Source organism: Mauremys mutica, chromosome 1, assembly GCF_020497125.1.
Source record: "Mauremys mutica isolate MM-2020 ecotype Southern chromosome 1, ASM2049712v1, whole genome shotgun sequence".
NCBI lineage: Eukaryota > Metazoa > Chordata > Testudines > Geoemydidae > Mauremys > Mauremys mutica.
The window spans coordinates 110,651,879-110,666,985 of NC_059072.1; the positions used below are offsets into that span (position 1 = coordinate 110,651,879).

General features: G+C 45.5%; 2 protein-coding genes across 6 annotated transcripts in view; both read right to left on the minus strand.

Moving 5' to 3' along the window:
• LOC123351545 (sodium- and chloride-dependent GABA transporter 2) overlaps nucleotides 1-15,107 on the minus strand; it is a 503,805-nt gene that overhangs the window by 144,311 nt on the left and 344,387 nt on the right. The window lies entirely within an intron of this gene.
• The window catches only part of LOC123351519 (sodium- and chloride-dependent betaine transporter-like), a 75,214-nt gene that overhangs the window by 22,722 nt on the left and 37,385 nt on the right, over nucleotides 1-15,107 (minus strand). For all 5 annotated transcript variants that reach the window (XM_044990928.1, XM_044990914.1, XM_044990908.1 and 2 more), the window contains 6 exons: nucleotides 13,192-13,326; nucleotides 10,993-11,096; nucleotides 7,666-7,790; nucleotides 7,050-7,162; nucleotides 5,974-6,111; nucleotides 3,670-3,772 (listed from right to left, as the gene is read on the minus strand). In XM_044990928.1, coding sequence (XP_044846863.1) covers nucleotides 3,670-3,772; nucleotides 5,974-6,111; nucleotides 7,050-7,162; nucleotides 7,666-7,790; nucleotides 10,993-11,096; nucleotides 13,192-13,326 — 718 coding nt within the window. The remainder of the gene's footprint in view (nucleotides 1-3,669; nucleotides 3,773-5,973; nucleotides 6,112-7,049; nucleotides 7,163-7,665; nucleotides 7,791-10,992; nucleotides 11,097-13,191; nucleotides 13,327-15,107) is intronic.

Below are 15,107 nucleotides of genomic sequence, written 5' to 3' on the forward strand. Positions count from 1 at the left end.
CAGCACCAAGGTGGTTTCAGAAGCTCAAGTGTTATATCTCAACTGTGCTGCTCTCACTCCAGTGAGGCTAACTCGAGGGGAGTAACTTGAGTGCAGATAACTTAAGCTGACTTTGCAGTGAAGGCTTATCCTGCGTCACACAACAATACTGTATGGCATGCTGCCAATGCTGGTCAACCTGGCCCCATCCACTGGACTAGAGTAAGGAGTTAGCAACTTCTGCCATGGGTGGGAGAAGCCCTGTTTCTGAACCCTGGCAAGGAACCAGCTGGGAGGAGCCTGCTCCAGTGAGATGAGACTCCATAATAGACACCCTGAAAGTCCTCACAAGGGATAGAACAAACACTAGCCTTGAACTCCCTGTAAAGGGATCGACCAGAGGAAGCTCCAGTATCAGGCACCCCAGGAAGAGGATCCAGCTGTGGAGAAAGTCCCAGTAAAGTGCAGGCCTGATTCCTCACTGCCCTCAATCTTGAATATTATTTACCCCTCTGCAAAGTGAGCGCAAAGCCAGCATCAAATGTTACCACTCCCTGAAAGGAGAATGAAGCCTTAAAGGTCTGTCTACACTGCACTGGGGAGATGTGACTGCAGTACGTGTAGGCAAACCCATGCTAGCTTTGATCTTAGCCAGCTTGCTTAAAATAGTAGTGAAGCCACAGCAGCACAGGCTAGCTGCCTACATAGGGTCTCTGGCTACATACATGGGCATCTAGCCTGTGCAGCTGCAGCTTCATGGCTCTTTTTAGCAAGCTAGCTCGGATGTGCCTACATGTGCTGCAATCACACCTCCCCTCCCAAATGCAGCGGTGAACAAAACCGCTGTGTATAATAGTGCCCTGCACTGCCTGGCTCACAGAGAGGAGACGGGACCTACTGCCAGTGCGAGCTAAAGGTGCATTGTTTTAGCTCGAGTGGCAGGAATCAGTATGGAAGCAAAGGATTCAATCATCATAACAAATCAATTGCCTATAGTTGAGAACATAACAAAAATAGCCCATTGCACTCAGACCTACTGGAGAGCTACTGTACATAAACAAACAAAATACAAGTGGTCTTATCAAAAAGTGCTTAGAGATCAGACATTTCCAGGCCTGGGGTCTAGTACTGAGCAGTGCTGAGCACCCACATCTCTCCTTGAGTTTAGTGAGAGCTGCAGGCATTCAGCACCTCTTAGAATCATATCTGACTAGAAGCACAGGATTGATCAGACCAGGTGGGTGGATCATTAAGTCCAGTATCTGATGGTCAGTGCTAGTGCTCCAGAGAAAGGGATAACCCATGCAGTTAGCCAGAGGAGTAATGCTCTGTGAGGGTGGTGAGGAGGATCCCTTGTTCTTCATAAATCTTTATATGCAGGAAGGAGCCCAGAGCAGTCGTAGCTGGACACACATTATAGAAATTAGTGAAAGAGTCCCATAAAGGGAGCTACTCTCCTCTCTCCCTCTTACTAAAACGGGAACCGATCCTGGGGCCCAATCCCTGTGTGACTCTGTATCTCCACCAGGAGAAGGTGTGTTTGAGGGATGCATCCTAAAGGTGAAGCTCCCCAGGTGATCTTGTGGAAGAAAACCCAGGCTGTGTTTAAATTCTAGGGGGAGGATTCCATTCATTCTATGGCAATGAGATTTCATTCCCCCTCATGCAGGGCTTCTCAAACACTGCCAGGGCGTGGACCACATTTACAGACAGAGGGCCTCCTGAGCATCACGCCTCCCCATTCACAATTGCACAGGCCACATCCCTTCCCAACTGTGATCATATAACATCCTGGTGACAACCTCACCGATTGCTCCTGTAGAAAAGTATTACTAGCAATGAAGTCAGTGCACTCTTAGCAGTCTGTAATGGGACATAGCAGCTGGGAATGAAGAAGAAAGCCAGCCCTGTTGGGAGCCACTATCCTGCTGAGTGTTAGCATGCATGCTTATTCATAGAATCATAGATATGTGAGGCGGGAAAGGATCTCAAGAGGTCATCGAGTCCAGCCCCTGCTCAGAGGCAGGACCAAGTGAACCTAGACCATCCCTGATAGGTGTTTGTCTAACCTGTTCTTAAAAACCTCCAGTGATGGGGATTCCAGGGATTCCTGTTCCAATGCTTAACTACTATTTATAGTTAGAAAGTTTTTCCTCATATCTAACCTAAATCTCCCTTATTTTACATTAACCAATTACGTCTTGTCCAACCTTCAGTGGACCTGGAGAACAATTGATCCCCGACTTCTTTAGAACAGCCCTTAATATATTTGAAGACTGTTCTCAGACTCCCCCCAGCTTCTTTTCTTAAGCCTAAACATGCCAAGTTTTATTTTGTTTTTTTAACATATCCTCATAGGTCAGGCCAGGACAATACATGTTGTGATTGTAATGGCTTTACTCTAATTTGCACTTGCTGGCTTCATTTCTAAGAGTGTTGAAATGGAGTCAGTAGAAAAAAATGGGGGAGTTAGTTAAAAAAAGAGTGACTAATGCCAGTTAATGGGTTTTCCCCTGCCTATGGGTTGGCAGCACTGATTCTCTGGCTTACACTGCAAAGTATTACAGCAGTGGCACTAACACAAACACTCATTCCAAGCTTCCCTATTGCCAGCAATTATGATGCCATCCACCACTAGGTAGCTTCCTCCTGCCTGTCAGCAAGGCATTGTTACAAGGATTTCAGATTTCCGGTGCACAGCTTTAGTCCTGTAAACAGATCAGGCTGTGTCAAACCCACTGATGGCATTTGCCAAAGGGGAAGCACTAATGTAATTTTTTCCCAGCTCTGAAAACCGAGCATAGAATAAATTGATAAGTTTTCAGAGCTCTGGATTTGAAGTCTGATGCCCCAATAACATGCTGCAGGGAGCATTCTCCAAACAACAGTGTACACACCAGGATTAACTGTTCCAGACGAGAGCTCACATACAGTCCTCTCGCTGCATCACAGCTCAGATTGAAACCATGAGGACTGTTTTAGATAACCAGAGCACATACGGGGTAAAGTGATGCCCTAAGACAGTATTTTGGGTGGTCCTGCAATGAATCCATGCTCTGTTTTTTGCATTTGTATAAATCTCTCTCACACAGACACATGCACACACAGAGGGAGCAGGCACAAGCTTTTGGGGTCCAACCTTGCTCCTCTTGAGTCATTGGCAGTTTTGCTATTGATTTCACTGGGCACTAGATCAGACCTTTAATTTCATTTGTAACTGTGGCCAGACACTATGCAACAGAGTGTTATGCATGCTAATTCACAGTGTGTATGTATATGAAATTTCAGATTAAATAAATTGCCAGGATTAAATTAACAAAAAGACGGAGGGAGATCACATGACAGGTCAGCCATAAAACTGCAGCCACTGCCACTCCTACCTGGAGAATCCTCTTCTGCTCTAAATGAGCATAGTCTATGTCAGGCAGAAAGGGCTAGAGATCCACTGGCAGAACAGCACAATGCGTGGGAGACAGAACCTCTGCCTGAATGAGCAGGAAGACGAATTCACTTCTCTTCCTGGGAAAATCCCTTTCAAAGCAGAGATAAGAATCATTCCTACACAGTGTATGGGGACTGAGGAATCCCCTGGGTGAACAGATTCAATCAGATGCATGAGGCTTTTCCCTGAGACTGACACGGCTATTCCCATTCCTCCCATAGCAGCCTGGGTCCTTGTGTTCCACTTACCATACACCCAGCCAACACAGATGACTTCAAAGATGGCCAGGAACAGTAGGCACGTACCACTGGCAGCATAATAATCAAACAGCTGGAAGACGTACATTCCACCCTGTGTCAAGCAGAAAAAGGGGAGATATGGAGGGCTCAGCAAAAGGGTATGTGCAAGAGAAAATGGATTGGCTGGAATTTGGACAAATACAAAAACAAGGCTGAGGGAGATGGGAACTGCACACAGAGCAAAGGGGCATAGGATGAGGGATCTCTCTCTAGGCTTGTCCACACTAGGAAATTATACGAGGTACCACCTTGCACTAAAATGATCGTCAGGCATGGGGCCAGGATGATGTTTCACAATCATTTCATAGCATGATTTCAGTGTCCACAGAGAACAGGGATTGGGGCTTTTTTAAACGCTGCTATAGACCATTCTCCCTGGCAAGTTTCTAGCGCTGTTTCTGAATGTGGTCCTTGGCTATGTTGAGCTTTGGGAATGAGCCGCAAAGTTTAGATCCAGGTGTGAACTACCCTGAAGTTCAGTATGTTTAGATGCCGGGTTTCTAGTTCGAGCCCATCTCTACATGTTGCAAGGGTCCCAAGCATAGTTGGAAGCCCTGTGGGGGCAACGGCCTTTGGCTCTCTGTTGTGCAATGACAGTACAATGGACTGAGCATTTGTTCTACTCTCAGGAGAGCTATTTGTACAATCTGAATAGCACCTCCAAGAAAATAGCACCTCCAAGAAAAGAAAAAGGTGGAGCAAACACATTGGAAAATTATTCAACCCCTTGAATGGCCACTGAGACAGAAGAAAAGCTTTCCTATTAATCCCACCAAACACTGAGCGGCTTTGTGTTTAGATTATCCCACAGTGATGGGCAATGTGTAAAATCCCCAGGGAAGTTAGATAGGTCCTGAAGTCCTGATGCAGTTTTTACCCAGTCCTTACTCAGGCAAAACTCCTATTGCCTTCTGCAGGAATTCTCTCAAGTAAAATCTCAGCAAGGACCTCTGACTTTTCAGATGGCTGCAGGAATGCCAACTAAGAGAGGTTAAGGGTTGTATCAGATAGCAAGATCCTGCTGTCTCCAGAGTGTGGGGAGCAGTTATCAATGACTTCTTTCCTCTAAATCAGTGGTTCTCAACCAGGGGTACACGTACCTCTGGGGATACTCCGAGGTTTTCCAGGGGGTACATCAACTCATCTCGATATTTGCCTAGTTTTACAACAGGCTAAATAAATAGCACTAGTGAAGTCAGTACAAACTAAAATGTCTTACAGATAATTACTTGTTTATACTGCTCTATGTACTATACACTGAAAAGTAAGTATAGTATTTATATTCCAACTGATTTATTTTATAATTATATGGTAAGAATAAGAACGTAAGCCATTTTTCAGTAACAGTGTGCTGTGACACTTGTGTATTTTTATGTCTGATTTTGTAAGCAAGCAGTTTTTAAGTGAGGTGAAACTTGGGGGGGGGGGGTACGCAAGACAAATCAGACTCCTGAAAAGGGTACAGTAGTCTGGAAAGGTTGAGAGCCACTGCTCTAACTTAGTCTAGGACCTGCTATCAACAGCCTTCATACCCCCAGTCCTGTTTTCCACAGATGACAGCCAGCCAACTGTGCCTTCCCTTGGAAGGCCTTCACCATGGCAAAGTCTGGCAGCATTCACATCTCACATGTAGCTCCTCTACTTTTGACCTGAGAGCCATCAGGACTGGAGTTTGAATATAAAGTTCCTTTCAGGTGGCCCTTCCCTGGTGCTAGGTTCAAGGGTAGGCAACCTATGGCGCATGTGCCAAAGGCACGCAAGCTGATTTTCAGTGGCACTCACACTGCCCAGGTCCTGGCCACCGGCCTGGGGGGGGCTCTGCATTTTAATTTAATTTTAAATGAAGCTTCTTAAACATTTTAAAAACCTTATTTACTTTACATACAACAATAGTTTAGCTGTATATTATAGAAAGAGACCTTCTAAAAACGTTAAATTGTTTTACTGGCATGCAAAACCTTAAGTTAGAGTGAATAAATGAAGACTTGGCACACCACTTCTGAAAGGTTGCTGACCCCTGTGCTAGGTTCTCTCTGAGACATACCCCAGAGGAAGGCTCAGCTATACAGTATGACAACATCTCACCTGGCACTATATAAGAAAGAAGAACTACTGGTTCTGATATCCACCAGCTAATAAACTAAGCTAAAGAGAGAGAGAATAATTAACAGTGTGAAATACAAACTTGCTGCAGATAATACTGCTCCAAACAAGTCCATATCCCTCTCCCCCACCATGTACTTCCCTTCTTACCTCAGTGACTAGCATCAGCCCAAGCAGGTAGCATATGACTGCAATGGCCAGGATCAGCAGCTCCCGGTGCCCTTTCCTCTGGAGAACTTTTGGGTACATGTCAACAATGGCCGTCACCAGGCTCTCAACACAGACGAACTGCAGAAGAATTCATGTCAAGAAACCAAGAACCTAATGTCTCTCTTTCCCTACCCATCCTCTTTCCCAATTCCATTCTTCCACTCAGTTAGTCCCCTCTTTTTCCTACACCTGAAGCATGAACTGCTTGCAAACAAGGAGGTATAGCTGCATCTGAGTCCCAAAGGAAGTGGAGTTACCACTGGTGAAACATCAGGAATTGAGCGCTCCGGAGGAGTGACTGGAACCACATCTGGAACTAAGTGAGATTATCCCAAGCCTTGCACCTGGAGTACTGAGGATGTTCAGGTACAACAGAAATGACACATGGAACATGGAGACAATAAGGGAATTGCACCTCACCACAAAGGATTATCAAGAAATAAATTGTGTGTCACAAGGAACCACTGTGGTATAAAAGAAGTTACTGCCAGGAAGCAGCTACTCTGGAGCCAGGAGACAGTGAGGGTCACAAGTCACACCTGGAATCAAGAACACTTATAGTACAGTCAGAGCTGCCATCAAACTACAGTTACAAATGGGGCTTGTCACAATACAAAAGGAGTCCTAGTGAACTTAGAAGAGATTGACACAAAATGTGTAGTAAAGTGCCTGGTTCATGAGAGATGACTGCTAGCCCCTAAGGGCAGACTTGGTGGGAAGGACAAAGAAGTGTGGCTGCTGATTGTCACTGGATTGTCAGAGACTTATGCTGGAAAGTACAGGTGCTGCAGGTCACTGGTAAGGAGTAACACCTAACACCAGCTGACTGCTGGAATGTACCGGACAGCTCTAAGTATTAACATTCTGAAGTAGTACCATGGATGTGTGACAGGTGTTCCAGGTGGCTGAGAGACACATTACCATTTCCCACCCACGAGTTATGATCTACATGAGGCTCTCAAACATGTGACAGACACCTTGGAGTTCGAGGGAAAGAGGAGGGTTATTTACTGTACCTGGCTGTCCAGTCCCAGGAAGATCAGCATAAGGAAGAATAGGCAGGACCAGAGCTGAGACACAGGCATCATCGTTACAGCCTTTGGATACGCAATGAATGCTAGGCCCGGACCTGCCAATCAGAGAGCTGAGTAAGGATGAGGTTTCCCCAACAACATGACCCAGCAACACAGAGACCAGTTTGATGTGCCGTTTAAAAAACTTAGCCTGCCAAGACCTCGCTTCCCCAGAATGTATTGTGCAATGGTCACTGACATACAGGATAATAACTGCTGACACGGGCTGAGCGGCTGGTTTTGGAAAGAAGAATCAGGGATTTCAAAACAACGGGGAATGCAGCTCTGCTTCTGGACAGTGGCACTAAGTGCATCAGGATAGCAGAGAATAAAGCAGTGGTTCTGGACGACAGGGCCTCTGAGTCCACAGAATAGGCAGAGGCTGTTCTGGGCAACTGGACTGGGGACACTAGCAATTACAGAGGATGTAGGATTGGTTCAAGGTAGCAGCACTGCTAACCTCATGGGTTGGCTTCATATTCAAAGGTGTCAATTCCTAAAAAGTCCACCCATGCTTTAAGTTTTCCTTTTGGCCCTGCCACATTTAGAAAGCACCTACCTGACTCAGCCACTTCTGAAATGAGCACGCCCTGTTCTTGTGCCATGAAGCCCAGCACAGAGAAGATAGCAAAGCCGGCCACAAAGCTGGTGGCACTATTCAGGAAACACAGCATGAAGCAGTCCCTGTTGGGGCAGAACCATAGAGAGAGAGACACGGCATTGTTTTCCTCTGCAAATTTACCACTCTGGGCAATTGCTTTTGTGCTCAGCTTTCTGAATGGGACATGAATCTATGCACTTGCTTACACTAAGGGTACGTCTACACTACGGGATTATTCCAAGTTTACATAAACCGGTTTAGCAAAACAGATTGTATAAAATCGAGTGTGCGTGGTCACACTAAACACATTAAATCGGTGGTGTGCGTCCACGGTCCGAGGCTAGCGTCGACTTCTGGAGCATTGCACTGTGGGTAGCTATTCCGTAGCTATCCCATAGTTCCCGCAGCCTCCCCCGCCCCTTGGAATTTCCGGGTTGAGATCCCAGTGCCTGATGGGGCAAAAATCATTGTCGCGGGTGGTTCTGGGTAAATGTCGTCAGTCACTCCTTCCTCTGGGAAAGCAACGGCAGACAAGCATTTCGCGCCTTTTTTCCCTGGATTGCCCTGGCAGATGCCATAGCATGGCAATCATGGAGCCTGTTTTGCCTTTTGTGACTGTCACCGTATGTGTACTAGATGCCGCTGACAGAGGCAATTAAGCAGCGCTACACAGCAGCATGCTTTTGCTTTTGCATGACAGCAGAGATGGTTACCAGCCATACTGTACCATATACCATAACATAAATTGGTAATAAGATGATCATGGTTACCAGTCCTTTTGCACTGCACCATTTGCTGCTGTCATAAGTGCCCCTGGCTGAGATCAGCCGGGGGCGCAAAAGCCAAAATTGGGAATGACTCCCTGAGTCAATCCCTCCTTTTTGGTATCTAAAAATAGAATCAGTCCTGCCTAGAACCAAGTGTACTAGAGAACCACTGTATCATAGAACCAGAGAGCACAGCTGCTCTGTGTCAGATCCTGCAGGAATGATGAGCTGTATGCTATTCACAGGGGGTGCTCCTGCAACAACCCCACCTGTTGATTCCATTCTTCCCCCAACCTTCCTGGGCTACCGTAGCAGTGTCCCCGCACTTGTGTGATGAAGTAATAAAGAATGCAGGAATAAGACACAGTGACTTGTTAGTGAGAAATGAGTGGAAGGCAGCCTCCAGCTGCTATGATAGTCCAGACAGGACATTAAGCAGTGTGGAGGAGAGGAGCCCAGCATCCCGCTGCTAGTCCAGAGGCAATTGAATCTTTTCTTTACACATGAAGGGCGGGGGCTGATGGAGCTCAGCCCCCTGTTGCTATGATGAAGACGGTTACCAGCCATACTGCACCATCTACTAGGAAAAATCAGGAGCTTTTTACACAGGCGCCCATGATTGACCTCACTGGATGCTAGTCGGCATGGTTACCAGTCCTTTTGCACTGCCCCATGTGCCAATAGGCTGATGATGACGATGGATATTAGCCATATTGCACCATCAGCCACCCATGGCGGGGGGGGGGGAGTGAGGATGTTGGTGTTGAGTGCTGCAGCATAGCGTCTATCTGCAGCATTCAGTAAAGATAGGGTGACATGTAAAAGAGTCAAGAGAGGATTGTTTTCCCTTTCACTTCTGGGGGTGGGTGGGGGGGTGCGTAAATTGCCAAGCTATGCCCTGAACCACCGCGGACACTGTGTTTGACCCTAGAAGCATTTGGAGCTCAGCCAAGAATGCAAATGCTTTTCGGAGACTGCAGGAACTGTGGGATTGCTTGCGTCCTCCAGTCCCCGCTCCAGTCCCCCCTCCATGAGCGTCCATTTGATTCTTTGGCTTTCCGTTACGCTTGTCACGCAGCAGTGCGCTGAGTCCCTGCTATGGCGTCTGTGTGGGGATTTTTTAAAAATGATTTTGAATTTCGTCTTCTGTAACGGAGCTCTGATAGAACAGATTTGCCTGCCCTTACTGCGATCACATCCGTACGGTCCATGCTGGAGCTCTTTTTTTGTTTTGATTTCGGACTGCATCGCCACCCGTTCTGATTGGAGCTCCACGCTGGGCAAACAGGAAATATTCAAAAATTCGCGGGGCTTTTCCTGTCTACCTGGCCACTGCATCCGAGTTCAGATTGCTGTCCAGAGCGGTCAGTGGTGCACTGTGGGATACCACCCAGAGGCCAATACCGTCGATCTGCGGCCACACTAACCCTAATCCGATATGGCAATTCCGATACTAGCACTACTCCTCTCATTAGGGAGAAGTACAGAAACCGGTTTAAAGAGCCCTTTATATCGATATAAAGGGCCTCTTAGTGTGGACGGGTGTGGCGTTAAATCGGTTTTACGCTCCTTAAACCGGTTTAAACGCGTAGTGTAGACTAGGCCTGAGACTCCTCCAGAGGCCAGCAGCCCAAAACAGAACTCGGCAGCCTACAGCCTTGACCCCTGGCACTACAAGAACTACATGATTATACTTGGCAATAAAAATGACAGGGGGCTGCAGCCATATATTGTAAGCAGGATGCCCCAGTGAAGTCACTAGGGACTTGGCACAACAAGGGGCAACAGGAATCATCATATGAGGGTAGAGCAATGGAATAAATATTGAGAGAAAAAGGATCCTTAAACAACAAGGGCCCTGATCCAAAGCCCTCTTAAACCAATCGAAAGACTCCCATTGACTTGAATGGGCTGGGGATCAGGCCTGAGAGGAAAAGGGAACTATAAGCAATAAGCACTGAATGAAAAAGAACCTGTCATGCCAGACAACCTCTCTGTTGCTCTTTCAGATCGAATTAAAACACACGCTGGGTGCATTAAAGGGGCTGCGATTTTAATAAGGCATTTGATGCCATGGGGCAGATTCTCCTCTTCTTTAGACCACTGTGAATCTGGCTAATTCCCCTGAGATCAGACCCAGGTAACCGAACTGAATTTGGTCACATGCATTACTAAATCTTATTTCCATATCAGGTAACATTTACAATACCCATATCAACTCAACAATGGCACCTCCAGGAGTCCCGTGCCCCCTCTCCCTGCCCTGGTGGCAGAGTGCCACCAGCAGAGCCACCAAAGGCATTTCTTGTAGCCCCTGCGTTTTCCTGGGTAGTCTCCTACCCAGTCGCTGAGCCCTGCTTAGCTTGTAAGAGCTGCCAAGAGCATAGGATGAAATGACGTGGGCCCCACGTGTGATTTCGAAGCAGTGAGTGCCACAGCTCCAACTACATTCTGCTCGCCGGCCCACACAGCCCTCAGCCGGATGTGAGAGGGAGAGAGAGGCACAGGCTGCTCCTACCTGTAACAGTTGTTATTGTACTTGTTGTAGCTGCCCAAAGCTGTCAGGCATCCCTGGCAGATAGCATAAGAGAAGAAGATCTGAGTGCCTGCATCCATCCACACCTAGAACAGAAAAGGACAGTGATTTCCAGCCACGGCTAAGGAAATAAATGGTAAAGTCCTGTCAGGGTACACACACTTTGGGGCAGCAGCTTGTCAGACATGGAGAAATCTACATCAGGCAGAGAAGGGAAGAATCCATACAGGGTGTGACATGTCTCTGGATTGATTGTCCCAACTTGGGGGACTGGAGTGAAGATTCCACCATGAAAAGGGAGGGTGCATGGGGATGTGGCATGGTATAAAGACTGTACCAGCACAAGTTGGAGATCACGTAGCCTCTTGGTACTGAAAAAACCATGAGTATCTCACAAAGCCATCCCAAACAAGTGCCAATAAAACCTCTCTATGACACCACACCGCCTCGTATTCCCTACACGTGAGGATGGAGGGAGATCAGGACAACAGGAGCAGCCAGGAGATGTTGGGTTCATAGTATCTCATCACCACCATGGTTTTCATTAACTCATCACAGCACCCATCGAGAGCAGCAGAGTTGTTGTTTACTTCAGCCTTCAGCCGCTGGCTCCTCCTCCACTCTATTGATAGCACTTTCTCTCACACAGTGTAATGCTAGTATACAGAGCCACAAAAGATGGGCTACAGTGCTCAGAAACTTCCACACAGCCAGGGAAGGATATTAGTAGCAAGTTAACAGCCAGGAAGGAATACCTTGTCCACTATCCTTGCTGTCCCCTAAACGGTGCCCAGCAGGCTTCCAAGTGGCTGCAAATTGGCAGGCCTTCAAATACACGCAGCCAGCCACTGCTGTTTGAATTAACTGAGATCCCTCATGGATCCAGACCTACAGATTCACCCAGGAACCTTCCCCAGCTTGTCTCTCTCCCTCCCGCCCCCCCCACCCCATTATAATCAACATCCAACCTTCTCCACAGCAAATTGGACTCAAATTCTGCAGCAAGGTGCCTGGCTCCTGCAGCTCTCCCAGGTGGCAGACCAGAAATTCCATATCAACTTCATTTAGATTAGAAAATGGAGGTTTTTAATGAATTAATTGAACACGAATAAAACACAGCCCCTGTGTTGTTTATTTACATATTAAAATTCCATTTAACTTAAGCTGTCTCCATGTTTTCAACATGTCACTGATTTTTGTGTTGGCAAGACATAACTGCACCTGAAAGTCATCAGGGGAAGCTGGAGGTGTTAGCAGCTGGGTAGGGAGCAGTTGAGCCTTTTGCCATCCAGGAAGATGTGGGAGACAGTTTGAGATTGTGGGAAAAGCACATTAGCTGAATGCTTCTGCTACAATAATCAGCCATGAAATAATTAACGTTTAAATACTCTCCGTTAGGTCTCAGAATTAACACCCCATTGGGATGCATAGAACAATAGTCTGGAGATCTGCAAAGTCAGGGAACTAACACTGAATGCAAGTTACACAGTTTCAAGCTCCGCCCCATCCCCCCCTATCTCCCCCAGTGTCAAGCTTCCGCCCCCCTATACGGATAAGGGCTAGAAAAATAATGTTTTTTAAATTAAAGCTGAGATTCTGGAGCACAATTCCGCAAGAAGGTGCTGATTTCACAGCAAGTGCCAGAAATGCCGAATCTCAGAATAAAGGGGCTCCTGTTTATAAAAACTGACCATGTGTAGCTCCAATAGTTACCTACACACCTACTGCAGTTTGTCTTATACTAAGAAGCTCGTCTCCCTGAGGAAGCTCCAGCCTCTTCCAAGAAAAGCTCAAACTGGGCCAGAGAGCATGAAGAGAGAGGTTTTTTCTCCTTTTGTTCATCATCATTTCACTTAAGGCTCAACAAAACCATCTGTCATACACTGAATATTTAATAGATGCTTCTGCATTTGTCAAGCCCCTAAATGGCAATGACCTAACGCATCCATATGTTTAAAATACACTGACAAAAAGGCTATATTTGTGCTGGGCTGAGATTCCCCCATCAACCCTTTTAAAGAGGCCTCAGTATGTTCAGTCTCTTAGGGGAGGGAAGTCCAACCTGATCTAGATAACAGTCAGTTAAGGTCTGATCCTGCAAGGTGCTGAACCCCTGCTTTTCCTGTCACCACTTTGTTGGAATCTCTCCACTCCTCACAGTATCAGGCTGTATTCACTCACCTGTGGGTCTGCAAGCCTGGAAATGTCAGGCTTCAGGTAGAACGTGATCCCCTCAGCAGCACCAGGCAGGGTGACCCCTCGAATCAGCAAGACAAAAAGCATCAAGTAGGGAAATGTGGCAGTGAAGTAAACAACCTGGAAGCAGAGAGAAAGATAAAAAGGGAATGTTGTCACCCTATAGATTATACATCCAAAGCAAATCCCCTAACTCTATTATTAACAACACCTGAGTCTTTAAATCCCCAAAGCCTCTGCTTTCACTGAATTCTAATTAAAGGTCATGAAAATATTTCTATTCTTGGCCAAGAGTTCCAAAAGTGAGCAGTGAATCTGAGGGGGGCAAGGCAGAAATTTGAGACACTCGGCAGAGGCCTGATTTTCAAAGAGTGATTACTCATCACACCGAAAAATTCAGCCTCTTTAAGGCATCTCAACTTGAATCTGAGAGCCCCCAAAATCTTGTATTTTTGAAAGCCTTGACCACAGTTTTTGTGTGGGAAATGAAACACATGGGTTTAGGGAACAGTTTGAGCAGAATGAATCATTCGTCAAGCCCCTTTTTCTGTTTATGGAATTGAATATCAGTGAGCAAGCTGCAATTTCCCTAAACGTATTCATTATTCAGATTCACTCAAATAATATCCTTTTGAATTTTTGTTCACACTATGAATTGATGGCAAATATTCCAACGTCAAACTGTATTATTTGACTGTGATTGGTCAAATAAGTCAGATGGTGCTGTTTCTGTTCCCTGATTGGAGGAGCACACAAGCACTGCTGGCACTGAAATTTGTCTCTGAAATTCACTTTTTGTGAACATTTATGATAGTAAACCAAATTTATTCCAAGTATGAGGAAAGTAAACACAAAAGGAACACAAATATGGCCAAAGTGAACTGGTTATTAAAAACTACTCATTCAGACTTTTCATATGAATTATTCTCCTAGCTCTAGTATCTGGTACCGGGACTTTAAGTATTGACTATTAAAAATTAACTTTCAGTCAAGAGTTGACTTCCTGTTGACTACAAAGTTCTGTAGATGATCTCTGAATATAATCTTACACCACTGCAAATATTAAACTAAGGTATGTTCTTCTTAAGAGATTCTGTGAACTCTCTACTGCTTGTTCATAATATATCAAAGCACAACTTTTTCTGGCGGTAAGAAACAGAGCAGAACAGTTACATTACTTGACAACATCCCATCAGATTAGTAGATTTTAAGGCAGAAAGGACCATTCTGATCATCTAATCTGACCTCATGCATAGCACAGGCCATAGACTTTCACACAGCAATTTCTGCATTAAGCCCATAACTTCTGACTGACCTAGAACATTTATTGTAGAAAAACATCTAGGGTTGATTTAAAGACTTGGAATGATGGAGAATCCACCACATTCCTAGGTAAATTGCTCCAATGTTTAATTACTCTCACTGTTAAACATTTGCACCTTATTTCTTGTCTGAATTGGTCAAACTTCAGCAGCCACCCGTGAGCTCTTGTTATGACTTTGCTAGATTAAGGAGGCATCTACTGTCAGAAATATTCTGCCCACGTAAATACTTATGACTGATCAAGTCACCTCTTAACATTCTCTTTGTTAAGATAAATAGATTGAACTTCTTTTAGTCTCTCACTGTCAGTAGATATGGTTGGAAAAATTTTGATCAAACTATTTTTGCCCATCAAAATATGTGGATTTGTCAAAACCAAAACTTTTCATGGAAAAGTGTCGGTTTCCACAAATCGGTACTCAAAATGTTTTGTATATAAAGTTTCAAAATTGCCAACATGACAAATTCTGGCTTATCAGTTCAAAACAATTTTAGGTTTAGAAAACTAAACTAATGGAAGTAAAGAAAAGTTGTAAACTTGTAACAGAAATGAAGCATTGCAAAATTCTTGAAACTAG